Raw genomic sequence first — 15,095 nt, forward strand, 5'->3', positions numbered from 1 at the left:
GGAGATCATTTCCTTTTTCTGTTTCTTCTTACTTCCTCACTCTCCTTCGCCCTCCACTTTTTCTGACCTTCCTGTCTCACCAGACTTTCTGTACTCAGCCCAGGTTCAGCAGCAAAAAAACAATTGGTTTTGATAAGGAAAAGGACTGATTCTGCACCTAAAACCAGCCTGGCTCAATTAAATAATTGAGTTGATTTAATCTGAGTTCATTCTTGGATTTTGGTTGGAGTGTTCTTTGGTTAAGGCACTTGTTGGTGCTGCACCTTTATTCAGTTTCCATGTCCATAGTCATTACTCACACATGAATCAGAATGTAAAAAAAAGTTTCTGTTTTTGCAATAGAAATTAGAATTTACATGCAAAACAACAATCAGAAATACATGGCTGCTTGTGTGAAAGCTTGTTCTTTTAGCATTGATCAGTGATCTTGAATCTTCATTTCATTCAGCAATATCCTTGACAGTATTCAAAGAAGTACCTGTTAAGAAAAAAGAGTTGGTGAAAAAGGTGCTTCTAGTTAGGGAAAGGATAATGCTTCTGGAAAGCCACGTAGCTTTTGAGGATTAAACCACCCAACCAAAAGAAAGATGGATGCCAAGGGCATCCATCAATTCTTCTTTTTTGGCAATTCTCAGAGGAGGGTTTTGGTGGGTGATTACTGATTACAACAGATAAGACTGGGAATAGGTAAAATAATGGACCTTGAGATGATTACATACACTCTTAACTCTTTGAACTGAGTGCAGGAATCATCCAGAGCAACAAAACAGTCTTCTACCCCTTTCTTGTGATCTTCTGTGCAGTTTAATTCCACCTGGGCGTGAAGGACAGGCTTTTGCCAAATTCTTTGCTGCAGAATACACAAATCCTTTAGCACAAATAAGAAGATGTGGAGGAACCTCAGAAATGAGCTAATAACTTGCAAAATATCTTCCATATGTGGAAGACAGGGCCACTCTGAGAACATTGACGCCTAGGAATGGTGCAGGACCACAATGATCCCTTTTATGGAATTATTATGGAACAATAAGAATCCCTTTATTTCTCAGTTCAAAATCATGCAAGTGAACCTATTTTTTTATCCTTTTTTTTTGTCCAATTCAAGCATGAGAGAAACCAAGGATTTTCTCTAGGGAATGGGTTGAGCAGGGAATTGTGGCCTGCAGCAACTTACATCAGATATGATGATGAGTCTTTGTCTGGGAAATCAAGTGGATGGGAAGCATACTATAGTTTAAAAATGTGAGAGATGAAATTACCTATTTCATAAAAGAGCTCGTTGACATTCTGAGCAGTTTTTGCAGATGTTTCAAAGAATAACAAGCCATTTTCTTTAGCATATTGCTCACCTTTCTGCAGCAAGTATATGAAAGAGGGTTCATTGAATTCATTTTCAGTAATCCCACTGAACTCAGAGAATATAAAAAATGAACATGTGGGATTAAGAATCATTTTCTCAACATTATTATCAGAGAACAAAAAAAAATTATGCGTGCAAGTAACAAAGACAATAAATCGTTATCTGAAAGTAGCATTGAAATGAAACTTTTAAAAATGGGAGGTTGGAATAATTTTCAAGGCAATGCTCCATAGATTCAGATATAGCCAATTCATCAACAAAATCTCAATATTCCGAAACAACATATATGTTGCTCATCCAACCTTCTTCAGGACCTTCAAAATAAAAACCAATGTGATTAAATTTGATAAACAATCACTATTATGTCACTCAAGACCAGGTCTAGAAAGACACAGTAAACAAGTAAACCACCCAAGGTTTTGCCAGTATCTTATGTTTGTTTCCATCTAGCAGGTGTGAGCAACAAATATTCTGAAGATATATTCAAAGAGAAAAATCCATGAATAAATCCATCAGAAGATTCTTCTCATTTTGGGGTGGAGATCTGGGAGGTCTTGGTTCAATTCCCACTATAGAAAAAAATGTTGCTCATAAAAAATAAAGATGTTAAGAACTCTTTGTTCTTTGAAAAAAATAAAAAGAAGAAGAAAAAGGCATGGGGTTCCCTCATGAGATCGAAGTCTGTAATTGCTATCAATTTTCGCTTTTTCAATGGCATGACTGTATCAATTCTCCAACAAATAAGGGCATCCTATTTCATTTCACAAGGTTCTTGATTTTATGCATACACATCTAGGCATGTGGATGGGTACAATATAAGAACATGATTTAAAGTGGCTTAAGCATTCTAACACATACATTTGGAAACCAATCAAACACCAAGAGAATTTCTCTCTTCAGGTGAAGCCCATTCCCCACCAATTGAGGGAATGGCAAATTAGCACCATGGCTTAGTATGAGCAATTGCCTTAATATTCTTGACTGCAAAGCCTTGGTGAGAGTCATCTAGAAATGCCCAGGTGCTCACTAAAATTACCATTCACTACACTGATGTGGATTATGAATATGGATTACAACATAAAAGATAAAATGACAAAAAACATTGAGCTAGAAATACCTCATTCTCCACCTCTCTCTTTGTTTCCAAGTCAGCTTTGTTCGCCACTAAAATCATTAACAGATTTGGATTTCCTAAATAGTAAAATATGAAACCAGATAAAATGTTGATCAATAAGCAGAATTACTTGAAGCATGAGTAAATTGCTAACTATTGCCATAATAATATATTGACAGGACTTTGGCATAAAGTCTGGCTTGGAAAAATCAAATCAAAACTAAAAATTTATGAGTGATTTAGAATCTGAGGGAATCAAACAAAATTTGAATATGGGAAATGGACCTTAAGAATTGGGAATTTCTAAACACAAAGTAACACCATGGCCATAATTCCATTTTCATATATTGTTGCATATGTACCTCATCGAAGCAAAACCAAAGATAGATTGATCTCCACACATTTAAAGAGAGGTGAAGATGGGATTCATTCAGTAAACCAATTGAGAACAAATTTAGGAATAGGGTAACTTAATCAAAGCAGAACAAGGCCTGCTGTAGGTGAATTGATGATTTTACAGATTAAACACTGAGCTGCAAACTAAACATTAAGGAAGAAAAAGGGAGGTGAAAGGAATCAGAAGAGGAGAAGGCTATTTCATTTTAATATGATTCATATAAACCAACAAATGAAACCAGGAACTTTATTGTGTAGGTTTAAGGGTGATCTATGCCACAATATACCAAGTAGTTCTCACTTGATTGGTTTTAGACAGAATCAATGTCAAATGCAAAAGAAACAAAAAGAAAAATAGAAATGAATGTTTGTCTGAAGATAAGATCACCATGAAGCTCCAACAAATAAAGAAGTCATTCAAACTGGATGGAAGAATGCATAGTTGAGATTTGTAATTAGAAGCCTTCTATGAAAACAAAATTCATAGCTAAAATGTAAGTATATCAGACAAGAACAATAAAATCAATTCTAAACATTACAGGTTTGAGGTTTTAGCCTCAGCTTATATGAGAATAGCTGTGTCTAATCTCTCAAGTCTAAGCACAAAAATAGAAAGAATAAAATCTGTAGATTCCAATCAGTCACCTTGTCTTTGCAGTTCTTGAACCCACTTTTTAGCTCGTTCAAATGAATCCTGAAGTCAAAGCACCATGTATTCTTTCAATCAAAATGTATTCCCAGGTTATAATAAATATAAACACACACTCACACACATGAAGATACACATACGAAGAACTAAGAAGAAAATAAACAAAAATCATAAATCATAAAACATGGTAGGAAAGTTCTTTTATCAGTCAGAATAATCCAAACATTGTCTTGATTCCATTAATGGTCAAATGGCTAAATCAGTTGTATCATCAGATGGTTTTCAAGAAAAGAATCAGAACCAAAATAAATTACAGAGGCATCAAATTACTCGAGCACACCAACACAGTTGAAAGTGAGAGATGCAACATAAAGATTTTAGAGAGAAAGTAGTTGGTGTCAATGTAGACATGTTTTGTAATTATGGTAAGACATTTTAATAGGGTTGGCTTAACTATAAGGACATATTACTCAATCATGCTTCTTAAGATCAGGATATCTAGCTCAGTCTTTCTGCTAAAGGAGAGAGCAAATCTCTTGTTTCATCAAATAGGTATACATCATGTCCAACAAATTTACTATAACAATTCAAAGTATTTTGGAGTGCATCCTTAGAGCTAGGATTTTGATAGGAAAAAAAAGGAAAAAGAAATTAAGCAAGGATTAACCTCATTCTACAGTAGGAAAGAAGTGGCTTAAAATCACGAGCAGGATGCATTCCTATTAGTTCTAACAATTATCATAATATTAGATATTAGATGACCAGGGACTTTAGAAAGCTGCCAATGAATATAACTAATAGAAGCTTGACAAATAGCTACCATGCTTGTAATGTCATACACCACAACGGCAGCAGCTGCACCACGATAGTACATAGGAGCCAAGCTATGATATCGTTCTTGTCCTGCTGTGTCCCATATATCAAATTTTATAGTGGCCTCATTCAGTGATAAAACCTGAGTGAAGAAGGCTGCTCCAATTGTTGATTCCTGCAGCATATGCTTAGGTTAAGAGTGCCCCACACCAAGAAATGGGAAGAAAACAGAGCAGAATAAACAATTAAAATGTACCTGGAAATCATAAAATTGCCCTTTGACAAATCTCAGCACTAGACTGGTTTTCCCAGTTCCCATGTCCCCAAGAAGCACCTGGACCAAGCTGATAATGTCAAATACTAGATTCATTTGTTCGTTACCAGCAAAGAGATCATTGAAAGAAACGAATAGAAGAAAGAAAACACAAAGACCCTTCTCCAAGTTTTCCACATTAATTCATAGAGCATCATCAGGTTGAGAATTGGTCCATAAACAATAGAAACCTCCATAGATCAAACTTGGACCCATAAATCTGATCTCAAAGGGTTGTGAAATTGAATTTAAATAGTGGAACTCAAGTGGGTGGAGAAAAGGTTTTCTCGGGTTTGAGTTGAGTATATATCAAAATGCAAAGAAAGATGAACTGAATTCAAAAACAAGAAAAGAAAGCCAGCAAATAAAAAATGTTCAATAGGTTATATCCAGAGATCACATCCATAACCAGATCACAAATCAATTCGAAGCTATGCGCCATTTAATTAATGGGATCAAACTTTTCCGCAATCTCTTTCTATCAACAATAGAATCATACAGAAAACACTGAACAAAAAGGGAATATCCAACCTTTGGAATCCACACCGACATATTTACAAATAAGCACAAATTGGGTTGCTAAAAACAACGATATGAAAAGTTTGAATCACAAAATATGAATCAAAGTTCATATTGGGTCATACAAAAAAAAAGTCAGTTAATTGAGTAATCTACAGATTATAACTGAAAAAATAAAACAAAGAAAAGGGAAGACATACCCACCAGCTTGGCTTGTATGTTCTTGTTGCCAGTCCTGGCCATTACAAATCGATGAAAATTTTGGGCCGAAATGAAAAGAGAAGATAAAACTTGAGAGAGAGAGAGAAAGACTCCGAAATGAGTTGAAAATGAAGGCAGCCCTGGAAAGGAGATGCAAAATAGGTTTTGAGGATAGCAACCAAAGACTGGTAGTTTGGTCGGTTGACTGGTAAGTTTGTTTCTTTTAGCGTCTCATTCTCATCCCTTTTTCTCTCTCTTTCCTCACATTGCTTTACAAAACTTTACTTTCAATTGCTTCTTGGATTGATTTTGAGAACACCCCTGAAGCATTTTCCTTTCAAATTTATTCGGAGAGCATTAACAATTTCAGATCGAATTGAATTCATTGGGTGAAAACATCTTCAATCTTTGTTAAAATTCATCTATGCTGATGATGATCACATAAATGTTTCACGTTGGGCTACCATATACAAATAACGAGGGTCTAGGCGATTACTTGGCAAACTCCAACACTTTCTCGACACTAAGTTCAGTTAGACCAAATACCAAGGTGCTAAAACGACTTTCTTACAAATTCCCAGCTTCCAAACAAGGACTTAGTAAAGAAAAGAAGCGTAGGACTCCAAACGAAATGGGATGAGTGCCATTTCCCACATGCCCACAAATCCCATGTGGCTATTTTGTTGTTTTCTAGCCCTGTTCTCATCCCACGGATTCCACCATCATATCTCAGGAAAACCCAATAATTATAATGGGTAAAAGAGAAGTCAAATTACTAGGAAACAGCCAAAGAATTAAAGGCCAAAATGCACAGAGTTATACATTTTCCCACCCAGTATAGCAAAGGCTTTATCGCTTCCATGGCAGCGTGGAGGGCAAGGAAAACCTGCAATTAAAGATGTGGTATGTTTCCCTTTTCTTCTTCCAACTTTCATCTATCAATTATTGATTAATTGGTTCTTCTTTTTATTGATTCAATGTAAAGTTTGATGCGAAACCCAATTTGTCATTGTTTATTTGAATGTATGCTTTGATTTCAGTCTCTCAAACTTCCCTTTCAAAATTGAAGGGTTCCTTTACTCGCTGGATGAATTGTCAAGGAGAGAACATACACATTCAAAATCATTGAAACCACCACGAGGCGTGATTAATAGGTATTACTCCTTTTAAACTAAAAGAACTCAAGGGAAAAAGTATAGGAAAGGATGAGGAAAATCATCTGGAAGGACACATGAAGTTTATACGTCCGGTTAAATACATTATTATTTTGTATTTTTTTATCTTGTATTTTTTCAATATATTTTTATTATTATTTTAAAAATATAAAATTATACACATATAACCATATTTAGAGATAAAATAATAAAAATAACATTAATAGCCATGACTAACTTTTAATTGTTTGAAAGAGATCATCCAGACACCACCCTAATCTAACGACTTGTTTCACTATTACAAAGGAAGATACTACACAAATTGAGACCCACCATTTTTTAGAGGGTGGAATAGATTGGAGTTGTGCAAGAGAATCGTAGAAAAGCTTGGAATGACTAGTCATGATGCAAAGTTACATAAATGTTAGACTATCTCAACATGACCTTCTATTGTCTATACACCTTCAATAGCCAACAATAATAATGGAAGACAAACGAGTATAGAAAGACAGGAGCCTTTGCAAAGAATAGAGGAGGTAGCAAAAAGAAACAAAATATTTGCCTAAGAAAACGCTAGGCTCTAGGAGTGACTAGATGGTACTGGTTGACAAATCACCCCATAATCATCGAGAAGAAGTCATGCAGATGAGAACAAACAATATGAGAGGAAAGAAAAAGGTTTAGGCAAAGTTAAAATACATGGGACCCCTACTCTAAAGAGGACCTATCATAAGTAGCCAAGGTAGGCTTGATGGGCCCTCTCGACCAATACAAGAAAGGATTTAGAGCCCATAGTCCTTCATGTCACACGGGAGATTGTTCACTGCTAATCTTTGTTGTAAATAAAATATTGAATCCTAAATACATAAAAATTCGGTTAAGGAAAATCAGAGATAGAGTTACCACGACTTTGTAGTATTTTGGGTTGTCATTTTCTGAAATCAACTCTAATATGTTTATTTGTTTTTATGTTAGAATGATTAATTATTTGATAAGGTTAATGAAACCCTAAATTAAATAAATAAAGACAAAATATGGATAAAGATATTTTAAAATATTTAATAAAATAGATAAAACAAAAGAAATAATGTTTAAGAGGGTTTTACAATCCAATGTCAATTTCAAACTCACCATTCTTTTCTGCCTAGTTTGCTTCAATCACGCATAACATTCTAATTTCAGCTCTAATTGACACACCATTTAAAACGTTGGACTCTTGGCTTCCCAAACTTCGAAATGATATATAGTTTGCCCAAGATTGACCTCAGAAAGTGCTATAGATTTAACCTCAAATTCAAAGTATAAGCTGCTACCAAATTTTGAATTCCAAATTTTCATATGAATTTGATTGCATTTGCTTCTCACCTTCTCAATTATGGTTGTTTGCCCTCTATCTCACTCTATAACATTCATTGCTAGTACTATGACTTGCTTATTATGTCCTTACTTGGACTCTTCATGATTCATAAGTCTCAAGTATCTCAATTATGCATGTTTAACCCCTTCTGCTTTCTAAGTAGATAATAACTTCTACACTTGTCATATTTTTTCATTCTTTAAACATGGAATTAGCTCAAAATAGAAGTTAAATCCATAACTAGGGTCTTAGCATCAATTTGAGTTAAATTAGATGATTTGAGCTTTTTAAATTACATAAATCATGTCATATATATGTCATTATTTTGACTCCAATCAATCGCCTTAACCTTGTTCACCAAATACAATTTTTGTGAAGAGGCCCCCCAAGGGAATTGTTATCCCAAAGTTTAATATGTTCAATAGGAATGGCAACCCCCTTAAGCATTTAATGCATATGTGCTAGATAGTGGTACTATCACAAAACAATGACCGTTTGTTATGTAAAGTCTTCCCTTAAAACTTGCAAAAGCTAACATTGTTATGGTTTCATCAACTTCTACCTCCATCAATCTTAAATGTTAGCCCAAAGGTTCTCCTATGTATGTTTTGATGATAAAAAAAATATATAGTTAAGTGGACTAACGATTTTAAATCAAGTAAAGTTTTAGATTTGAATGAGAAAATCAAAAGAAAGTTTAAAGTTCACTTAAAAATGATTCAAATAACTTGAAGACTTGGATGTTTGAAGACTCATCAAGTCTAAGAAAAAATTGTAAGATGAATCATTTGGGTGTACTAAGAATTAAAATGTTTTGCCTTCATTCATTCATACTCAATTTTCATAAAAATGAGCTTAATCATTTATAAATTGTTTCAAACTGAGTTAATATTCAAAAACCTTAGGCAAAATTGTTTTAAATTAACATTCAAAGGTTTTTTAATGAGTTGTCTAAGTGTTGGAAAGCTTTAGAATGAAAACGAGGAGATTTTGGGTTGTTTTTATGTCCAATCGGTCAAGTCCTTTCTAGGACCGATTCAATTACTTGGTCTTCCCCAATTGGGGACCAATCAAGGCACCAAAATACTTTCTTTCTTTTCTAAAACCTTTGTGTTCCCAATAAAGACACTATATTTCCTGGTCGAGGCATTGTCTTTCTTAATCGAAACTCAAAAAGGACCAACAGTCACCTACAGTGTATTTAATGTCCAATGGCTATTCAATTGATTGAATTAGAACTTGTTTGGTCAAGGCAGACTTCTATAGAAAAGGGTACCTGAGGTTGGTTTCCTATATATTGAGAGCTCCTATGCATTTATTGATAAGAAAACAACTGCATTGAATTACTTAACTACTTTTTTCTATCTTTCAACGCTCAAAACCCAAGTGCATTGAATTCTTCACTTGTAAATCATTTAGTGCACTCATTTGTTTTCATTCTAGCTTTATTTGTATTGAGCCTTTATTGAGCTAGGTTAAGTGTTGTTATACTTCCTTCATTTGTGTAAGGTTGAGAGTTTTGAGCTTCAAGTTAGCATTGAACTTAAAAAGACTTATAGAGCCCACCGGGGCCATTGAATCCAATTGTACAAGTTGAAGGCTTAGTTTCAAGCCTTAGTTAGTGGAGTCTTCACTCAAAAAGAAGATTAAGGGGAGTGAACGTGGGCGGGATTTGCCAAACCATTATGAAACAAGTTTGCATTTCTTTTTCCCAATCTATTTATGTTTAATGCATGGTTAACTTAAGTAGTTTTCAAAAAAAGTTTTTAATCACCTGATCATCCCCTCACATCTTGGGTGTTTTCCTTAATCAAATTAGCTTTGTTTCACATTAAACTTTGAAGGCTTGGGAGTAATGTTTACAACATAGTATATCTACTTAATCCATTAGTAGAAAGGATTGGAGGCAATCTTTCATGTTCGAAATGTCACATCTTAAAGCCTAAAAACATGGTTCAACTTAATGTCTAAAAATAATCCATGAAATAAACATGGAAGATGTTATGGTGTTTATATTAATTAAATTATGACTTATGTCTCAATTGTCTACTCATGGCATCATTAAGTCACTTAATGTAATGTTATAAGCTTGCATAGACATGTTGACTACCTAATCTTGCTTAACAAAGGTATTCTTTACTCAAGTGAAGTTGACCTTCAATTTTGGCAAACTTGTAAGTTGTACTAGGCTTTGGCGGAGATTAACAAAGAAGACGATGATAAAACTAATGCATCAAGTGAGGGTGGAGATGACGAAGCTTAGAATTTTATTTTATTTTTTGTATTAAGTACCATTGTACCTCATTTCTTTCCTATGAGATAGTGTTAAGGCTCCCTTTTTTGTTTATACTCTCATAATGATATCTCATGGACTTTAAGACGATGTGTCCCATTTGGTCATTCTAAGAACATGTGATCATGAAACTTGTAGCATTATAGTAATTTCTTTAATAGAATTTTACATATGCTCTTTGTGATGTAGAATATGTCATTTGATCATATAATAAGAGGATAACTCAAGGATAGTGGAAGTAATTTTAAGAGATTAATAGTTTTCACCTTGTTGGATTACAAAAATTAGTTCATGAGGAAACTGTATATAGTGGATAGCAAGTCTTATTGTAATATACATATGATTTTAGAATATAATTGACTCTCTATAGTGGGATGTTGAGTTAACTTTAGAATTGGATTCTAGGAGAACTAGTATTGTCCTATAAGTCCTGGTGGTCCTCACTCAAACTCATATATCTTAACAGCATGGTTTCTGATGATTGGATTAGTTTTTGGTTCACTCATGTGCACTAAGATGTTCTAGTAAATATACAAGGTTTCATAGGAGTTAGTGAGTAGTATATTTAAACTAGGTTAATTGATTAATTAGAGAACTTTGTTAGGTTAATTAATTAATTAGCATCATTTATTAGGCTATATTAAGTAACTCAAGCTCATGGTAAGCTCAAGTCAGTTAAGTCTAGTAGAAAGCCTATAAATACCCCTTTAGAGGTTAAAGCTTTAGACTCTTAGATTTTTAGCCACTTTTTCCCTTCAATCCATAGAAAGAACTCTAATCTCCACCCTAGAGGTATCCACTATTTTAGTGTCTAAACTCAAAGAGGAGTCATCAGATGGAAGATTGTAAATTGTAACTTTCTATAAATTTGAAGTTTTCTACATTGATGGGAATTAATCTAGGAACATCCAAATTGGAAGTATGTAACTATATCTCTAGATCTAGTTTATTATTAGTTTTGAGTGTTATGATTATGTTGCATTTAGATTTAAAGAGCCCTATGAATAGACTGCATGTACCTTACGAGATTCAAGGCCTAGAAACGAAGTAATCCAATATTTCTTACATAAATATGTGGTAACTCTAGCCAAGAAAAACCAAAGATAGAGTTACCATGACTTTTTAGGATTTTGGGTTAATGTTCTCTAGGATTAACTCTAGTGTACTCATTTGTTTTAAAGTTAGAAAGATTAATTGTTTGTTAAAGTTAATAAAATCCTAATTTAAATAAATAAAAATAAAATATGAATAAAAAATTCTTAAATTATTCAATAGAATAAATTAATGAAAAGAAAACGTCCCTAAGAGTTTCGCAATCCAATGTTGAATCCTTAGAGAGAGAGAAAGAGAGCATTATAAAATCTAGGGTTTAGAATAAAAGTCAATTCGTGATAAATTGAATTATGTGACCAATATTATATGCAGAACTTAGATTTTTATTTTTGAAACACAAATGTATTAAACCAATTAAATATGATGATTAATTTTGGTTTTTGGTTTTATTCAATCAAAAGCTCATATCCATTTTGTAGATTTGACCCTTAGATTTGTGAACAATAGGATCAAACTAAGGTAACTAGTAATCAAGGTCTTTCCAAAAATCACCAATATCTTGGTAAGAATTATATCTACCTTATTTAAGGTGAACTAACACAGAAGGTTTATTCTTAACAATTCAAATATTAAAACATAAAGAAACCCAATCAATACATTACTGTTTTTTGGTACTTCTCCTTTGAATTCTTCACCTTCATTTTAGCATCTTTGGATCAATCAAGTTATTAGATGGTGAAAGATTTCTCCTCACAATCCATGTGTGGACAAGAAAACTAAAACTTAATTGAAGAATTTCAAGATGAGATATCAATCTTGTTCCCTATGTTCCACCTTCTTAAAACCTAAAAAGGATTTAAATGGCAAAAACTACACCTCGACACATGGCATAGTCCCTTTGGCTAAAAATATCTATAAAAAAATATCTCAAAAATCATAAAATTCTTGAATCTTAGGCTTGTTAGACTTTTCTTGGGGCTTGGGAGGCCCAAAATCAAAGTAAAAGAAACTTGGAGGGGCTTGTTTCATGTTTGAGAAGTTGAGTTTGAAATCTAGATATTAAGTTCAAAATTTTCAAATTCAACTTCTGCCCTTTAAAACAAATTTGAAATTCTCTTCAATTTTGAATTCAACTCTTGTTTATTTTGCATAGTTGTATTCAAATGGTCATATTTCCCTTGTTTCAACTCTAATGTATGCACCACTCGAAGCATTGGACTCCTAACTTCTTCAGCTTCAAAAAATACATAGGTTGCCCCAAAAAACTTCTAGAAAGTGGCCCAAAATTTAGTGTAAAGTTAGGCGTAGTGCAATTGCTTTTGTTTGAGCTGAATCTTCATCTAAACTTAGAAACAAGACCTTAAAACTTCTTTTTTCATGGTTTTTTATTTTCTAATTCTATCTACAACATTCATTGCTAATATTCAATGCCCATGACTCACTCATTTACCCTTAGACTCTTCATAGTTCACAAGTCCTGAGTCTCTAATTTATGCATATTTAACTCATTTTTTTCATGGTTGAACTTGACTTTTTTAACTTATCTTTTTTTTTCTTCCTTAAAGCTGAAATTAAGCTCAAAATACATGTTAGATCCATAACTAGGGTCTTAACACCAAGTCAAATTAATTATAATAATTTGAGTCTTTTATATTGCATATATCATATCATAAATGTGCTATTAGAGCACATATTTTAGATCAAATCAGTTAATGCCCTTGATGGTTTGACTATTAAAGGTTAGATAAGATAAGGTTGTCCTATGGAGGTGCTCAATCCATAGTGATTTTGTACCCTTAGACTAATGTCCTTATGGGTTTGGGCTATAGGAGTCGAAAAAATAAGGTCATTCTAAGGAAGTGCTCAACGTAGAATGACTTTGGCAAAAGTTTTACTTGAAGGTTACTATATTAATAATATTTTGGTAGATTATAAGCAATACATTTCTCTACCTCAAACTACCTAAACATGATATTAACTTCCCTAATTTAGGTCTAACTTTCCTTTTATAAAGTCCTTGGTATTCTCAAAAGCACTCCTTTGACCATTTTTTTTCATGGTAGTGAAGGCATAAAGATCCTAATAACCTCCCATAAATTTAAGATCAAGGTGTCTATTTCTCTTATTGACACTTTTTATGTAAATGAAAAATGATTTCTTCAAAGCTTACAGAGAAAGAAAGCCAACCACATGAAAGTATGAAAGTGTGATGTAATGGCTACTAAAATAGTGTGCATTGAAACGTTCTCCCAAACATACTAAGCAAAGCACATGCAATCAACAAACCTTGACTCTAGTAGTCTAGCCACAAATGAAAAGTTGCACCCAAGTGATTAATTGACTTACCCTTTTGAATCAATTTCAAGTCAAATGATATTGGAAAAGTAACTTCCTAACCCTAATAAATTAGTCTAAGGTGAAAATCATAACTATGACTACCATCAAAACATAGGCAATCTTTGAATTAAAACAATGGAGTAGTGCCTTCACACAAGAGAAGAAGTGTCTCAAAAGTAGTGGCAATGGTAGGCGAAGACCCTCCTTTAGGTGCCTCACTGTAACATATCCCTCTATAAGAACAATGGCCATGATTTATCCTTGTCAAGAAAGCCTAAGACCTCCACACTTATGGGGTTGTGATAATGATGAGGTAAAGAAACGTGGTCTTGACATTGTACCTTGAAAAAGAAGTTATTAGGAAACAAAAGAAAATAAATGAAGAAACTAGTAGTGCAAAGAATGAAGCAGAAGAAAGAAAGTGAAAGTAGAAAAAATGATTTATATGGTCACCTAGAAATGGCTACTAAGATACTCGAAAGTAGGTGCAATCATTACACAACTTCTACAAAATCCCTTGGAATATACATCAATTGAACCGTCTTTTAATTTTCCAACAAATAACTTACCCATGTGAGAAATAAGGGAAACTAGAGGGACACCTAGACCAAACGAGACATACCATACTAAGATGTGGAAGTCAACAAGCAATTAATTGGATAATTGGAGGCCAGTGTTGATGGAAGGTGATGTTTAGACTAGTGGTTGTCCATTTAATGCAACAAGACGAGCTTTAAACATGACTGATTTTATCCTCATGATTGGAACACATGTGGAGCCTTAACTTACAAACCAAGCATCTCATAATCAATGTTTGATAATGCATTAATAAGGCACAACATGACACAAGTTGCTTAATAACCAACATGGGCAAACTTGTCAAACCAATAAGACCAAAATATTATAAAACTTAACTAGAGCAAGCCAAGGTACAAAATACTTTGGATCTTCCTTCATTATCTTAATACTTATTTATAAAGCCTTTTTATCACCCGTGACTGACTTGACTATTGGAGAGAGGCCAACCAAATCGACCACTCCTGCATATGTCTTCTCTTGTATTGAAAAGAAAGGCCCTACATAAAAGAACACCTACCACTTTCCCAAGAATAAAACAAGCATAAAAAAACATAACTACATAAGATCAAGATAGAAAGAAATAATATTTTGAGTACTAACAAATAGAATTATTTTTATAACATACTGACTTTTTCAATGATCATCATCCTTTGTGTATGACATTAAAAAGTATTACCATAGAATGATCCAATTTGTAAAATTATGTATTGATTTGGGTAGACCGTAGACCAGCCTTTAGAAAAGCATTTTTTTGATATGAGATCAAAAAATTAATAACCCAATCATAAATCATTACGGGTTTTAAAAGTTGTCATTATTACTTTGTACTTTGGTCATGCAATACACTCGACCCTCGTACTTCTACCCTCGTGGTTGGACGTGATAGCCAATCAAGACGGGATCATTTGCCAACTGGATATGGTATCACCAGTCCACTAGAGTACTGCTCCTAGCACA

General features: G+C 33.6%; 1 protein-coding gene across 3 annotated transcripts; it reads right to left on the reverse strand.

The window, feature by feature from the left end:
- Positions 1 to 314: 314 nt before the first annotated feature.
- Positions 315 to 6,081, reverse strand: LOC100259459 (ras-related protein RHN1). 3 transcript variants are annotated; one of them, XM_003633076.4, is made up of 8 exons: positions 5,369 to 6,081; positions 4,589 to 4,666; positions 4,340 to 4,507; positions 3,516 to 3,564; positions 2,478 to 2,551; positions 1,260 to 1,353; positions 720 to 850; positions 315 to 478 (listed from the first exon to the last, which is right to left on the reverse strand). In XM_003633076.4, the coding sequence occupies exons 1-7, from the start codon at positions 5,405 to 5,407 to the stop codon at positions 750 to 752; spliced, it is 603 nt and encodes a 200-aa protein (XP_003633124.1). In that variant the 5' UTR covers positions 5,408 to 6,081; the 3' UTR covers positions 315 to 478; positions 720 to 749. The 3 variants fall into 3 exon arrangements, with proteins under 3 accessions (XP_003633124.1, XP_002284542.1, XP_019078637.1); XM_002284506.5 differs by having other exon boundaries at positions 702 to 850; positions 5,369 to 5,928; XM_019223092.2 differs by having other exon boundaries at positions 5,365 to 5,405.
- Between the last annotated feature and the right edge of the window lie 9,014 nt (positions 6,082 to 15,095).

Source organism: Vitis vinifera, chromosome 11 (assembly GCF_030704535.1).
Source record: "Vitis vinifera cultivar Pinot Noir 40024 chromosome 11, ASM3070453v1".
NCBI lineage: Eukaryota > Viridiplantae > Streptophyta > Magnoliopsida > Vitales > Vitaceae > Vitis > Vitis vinifera.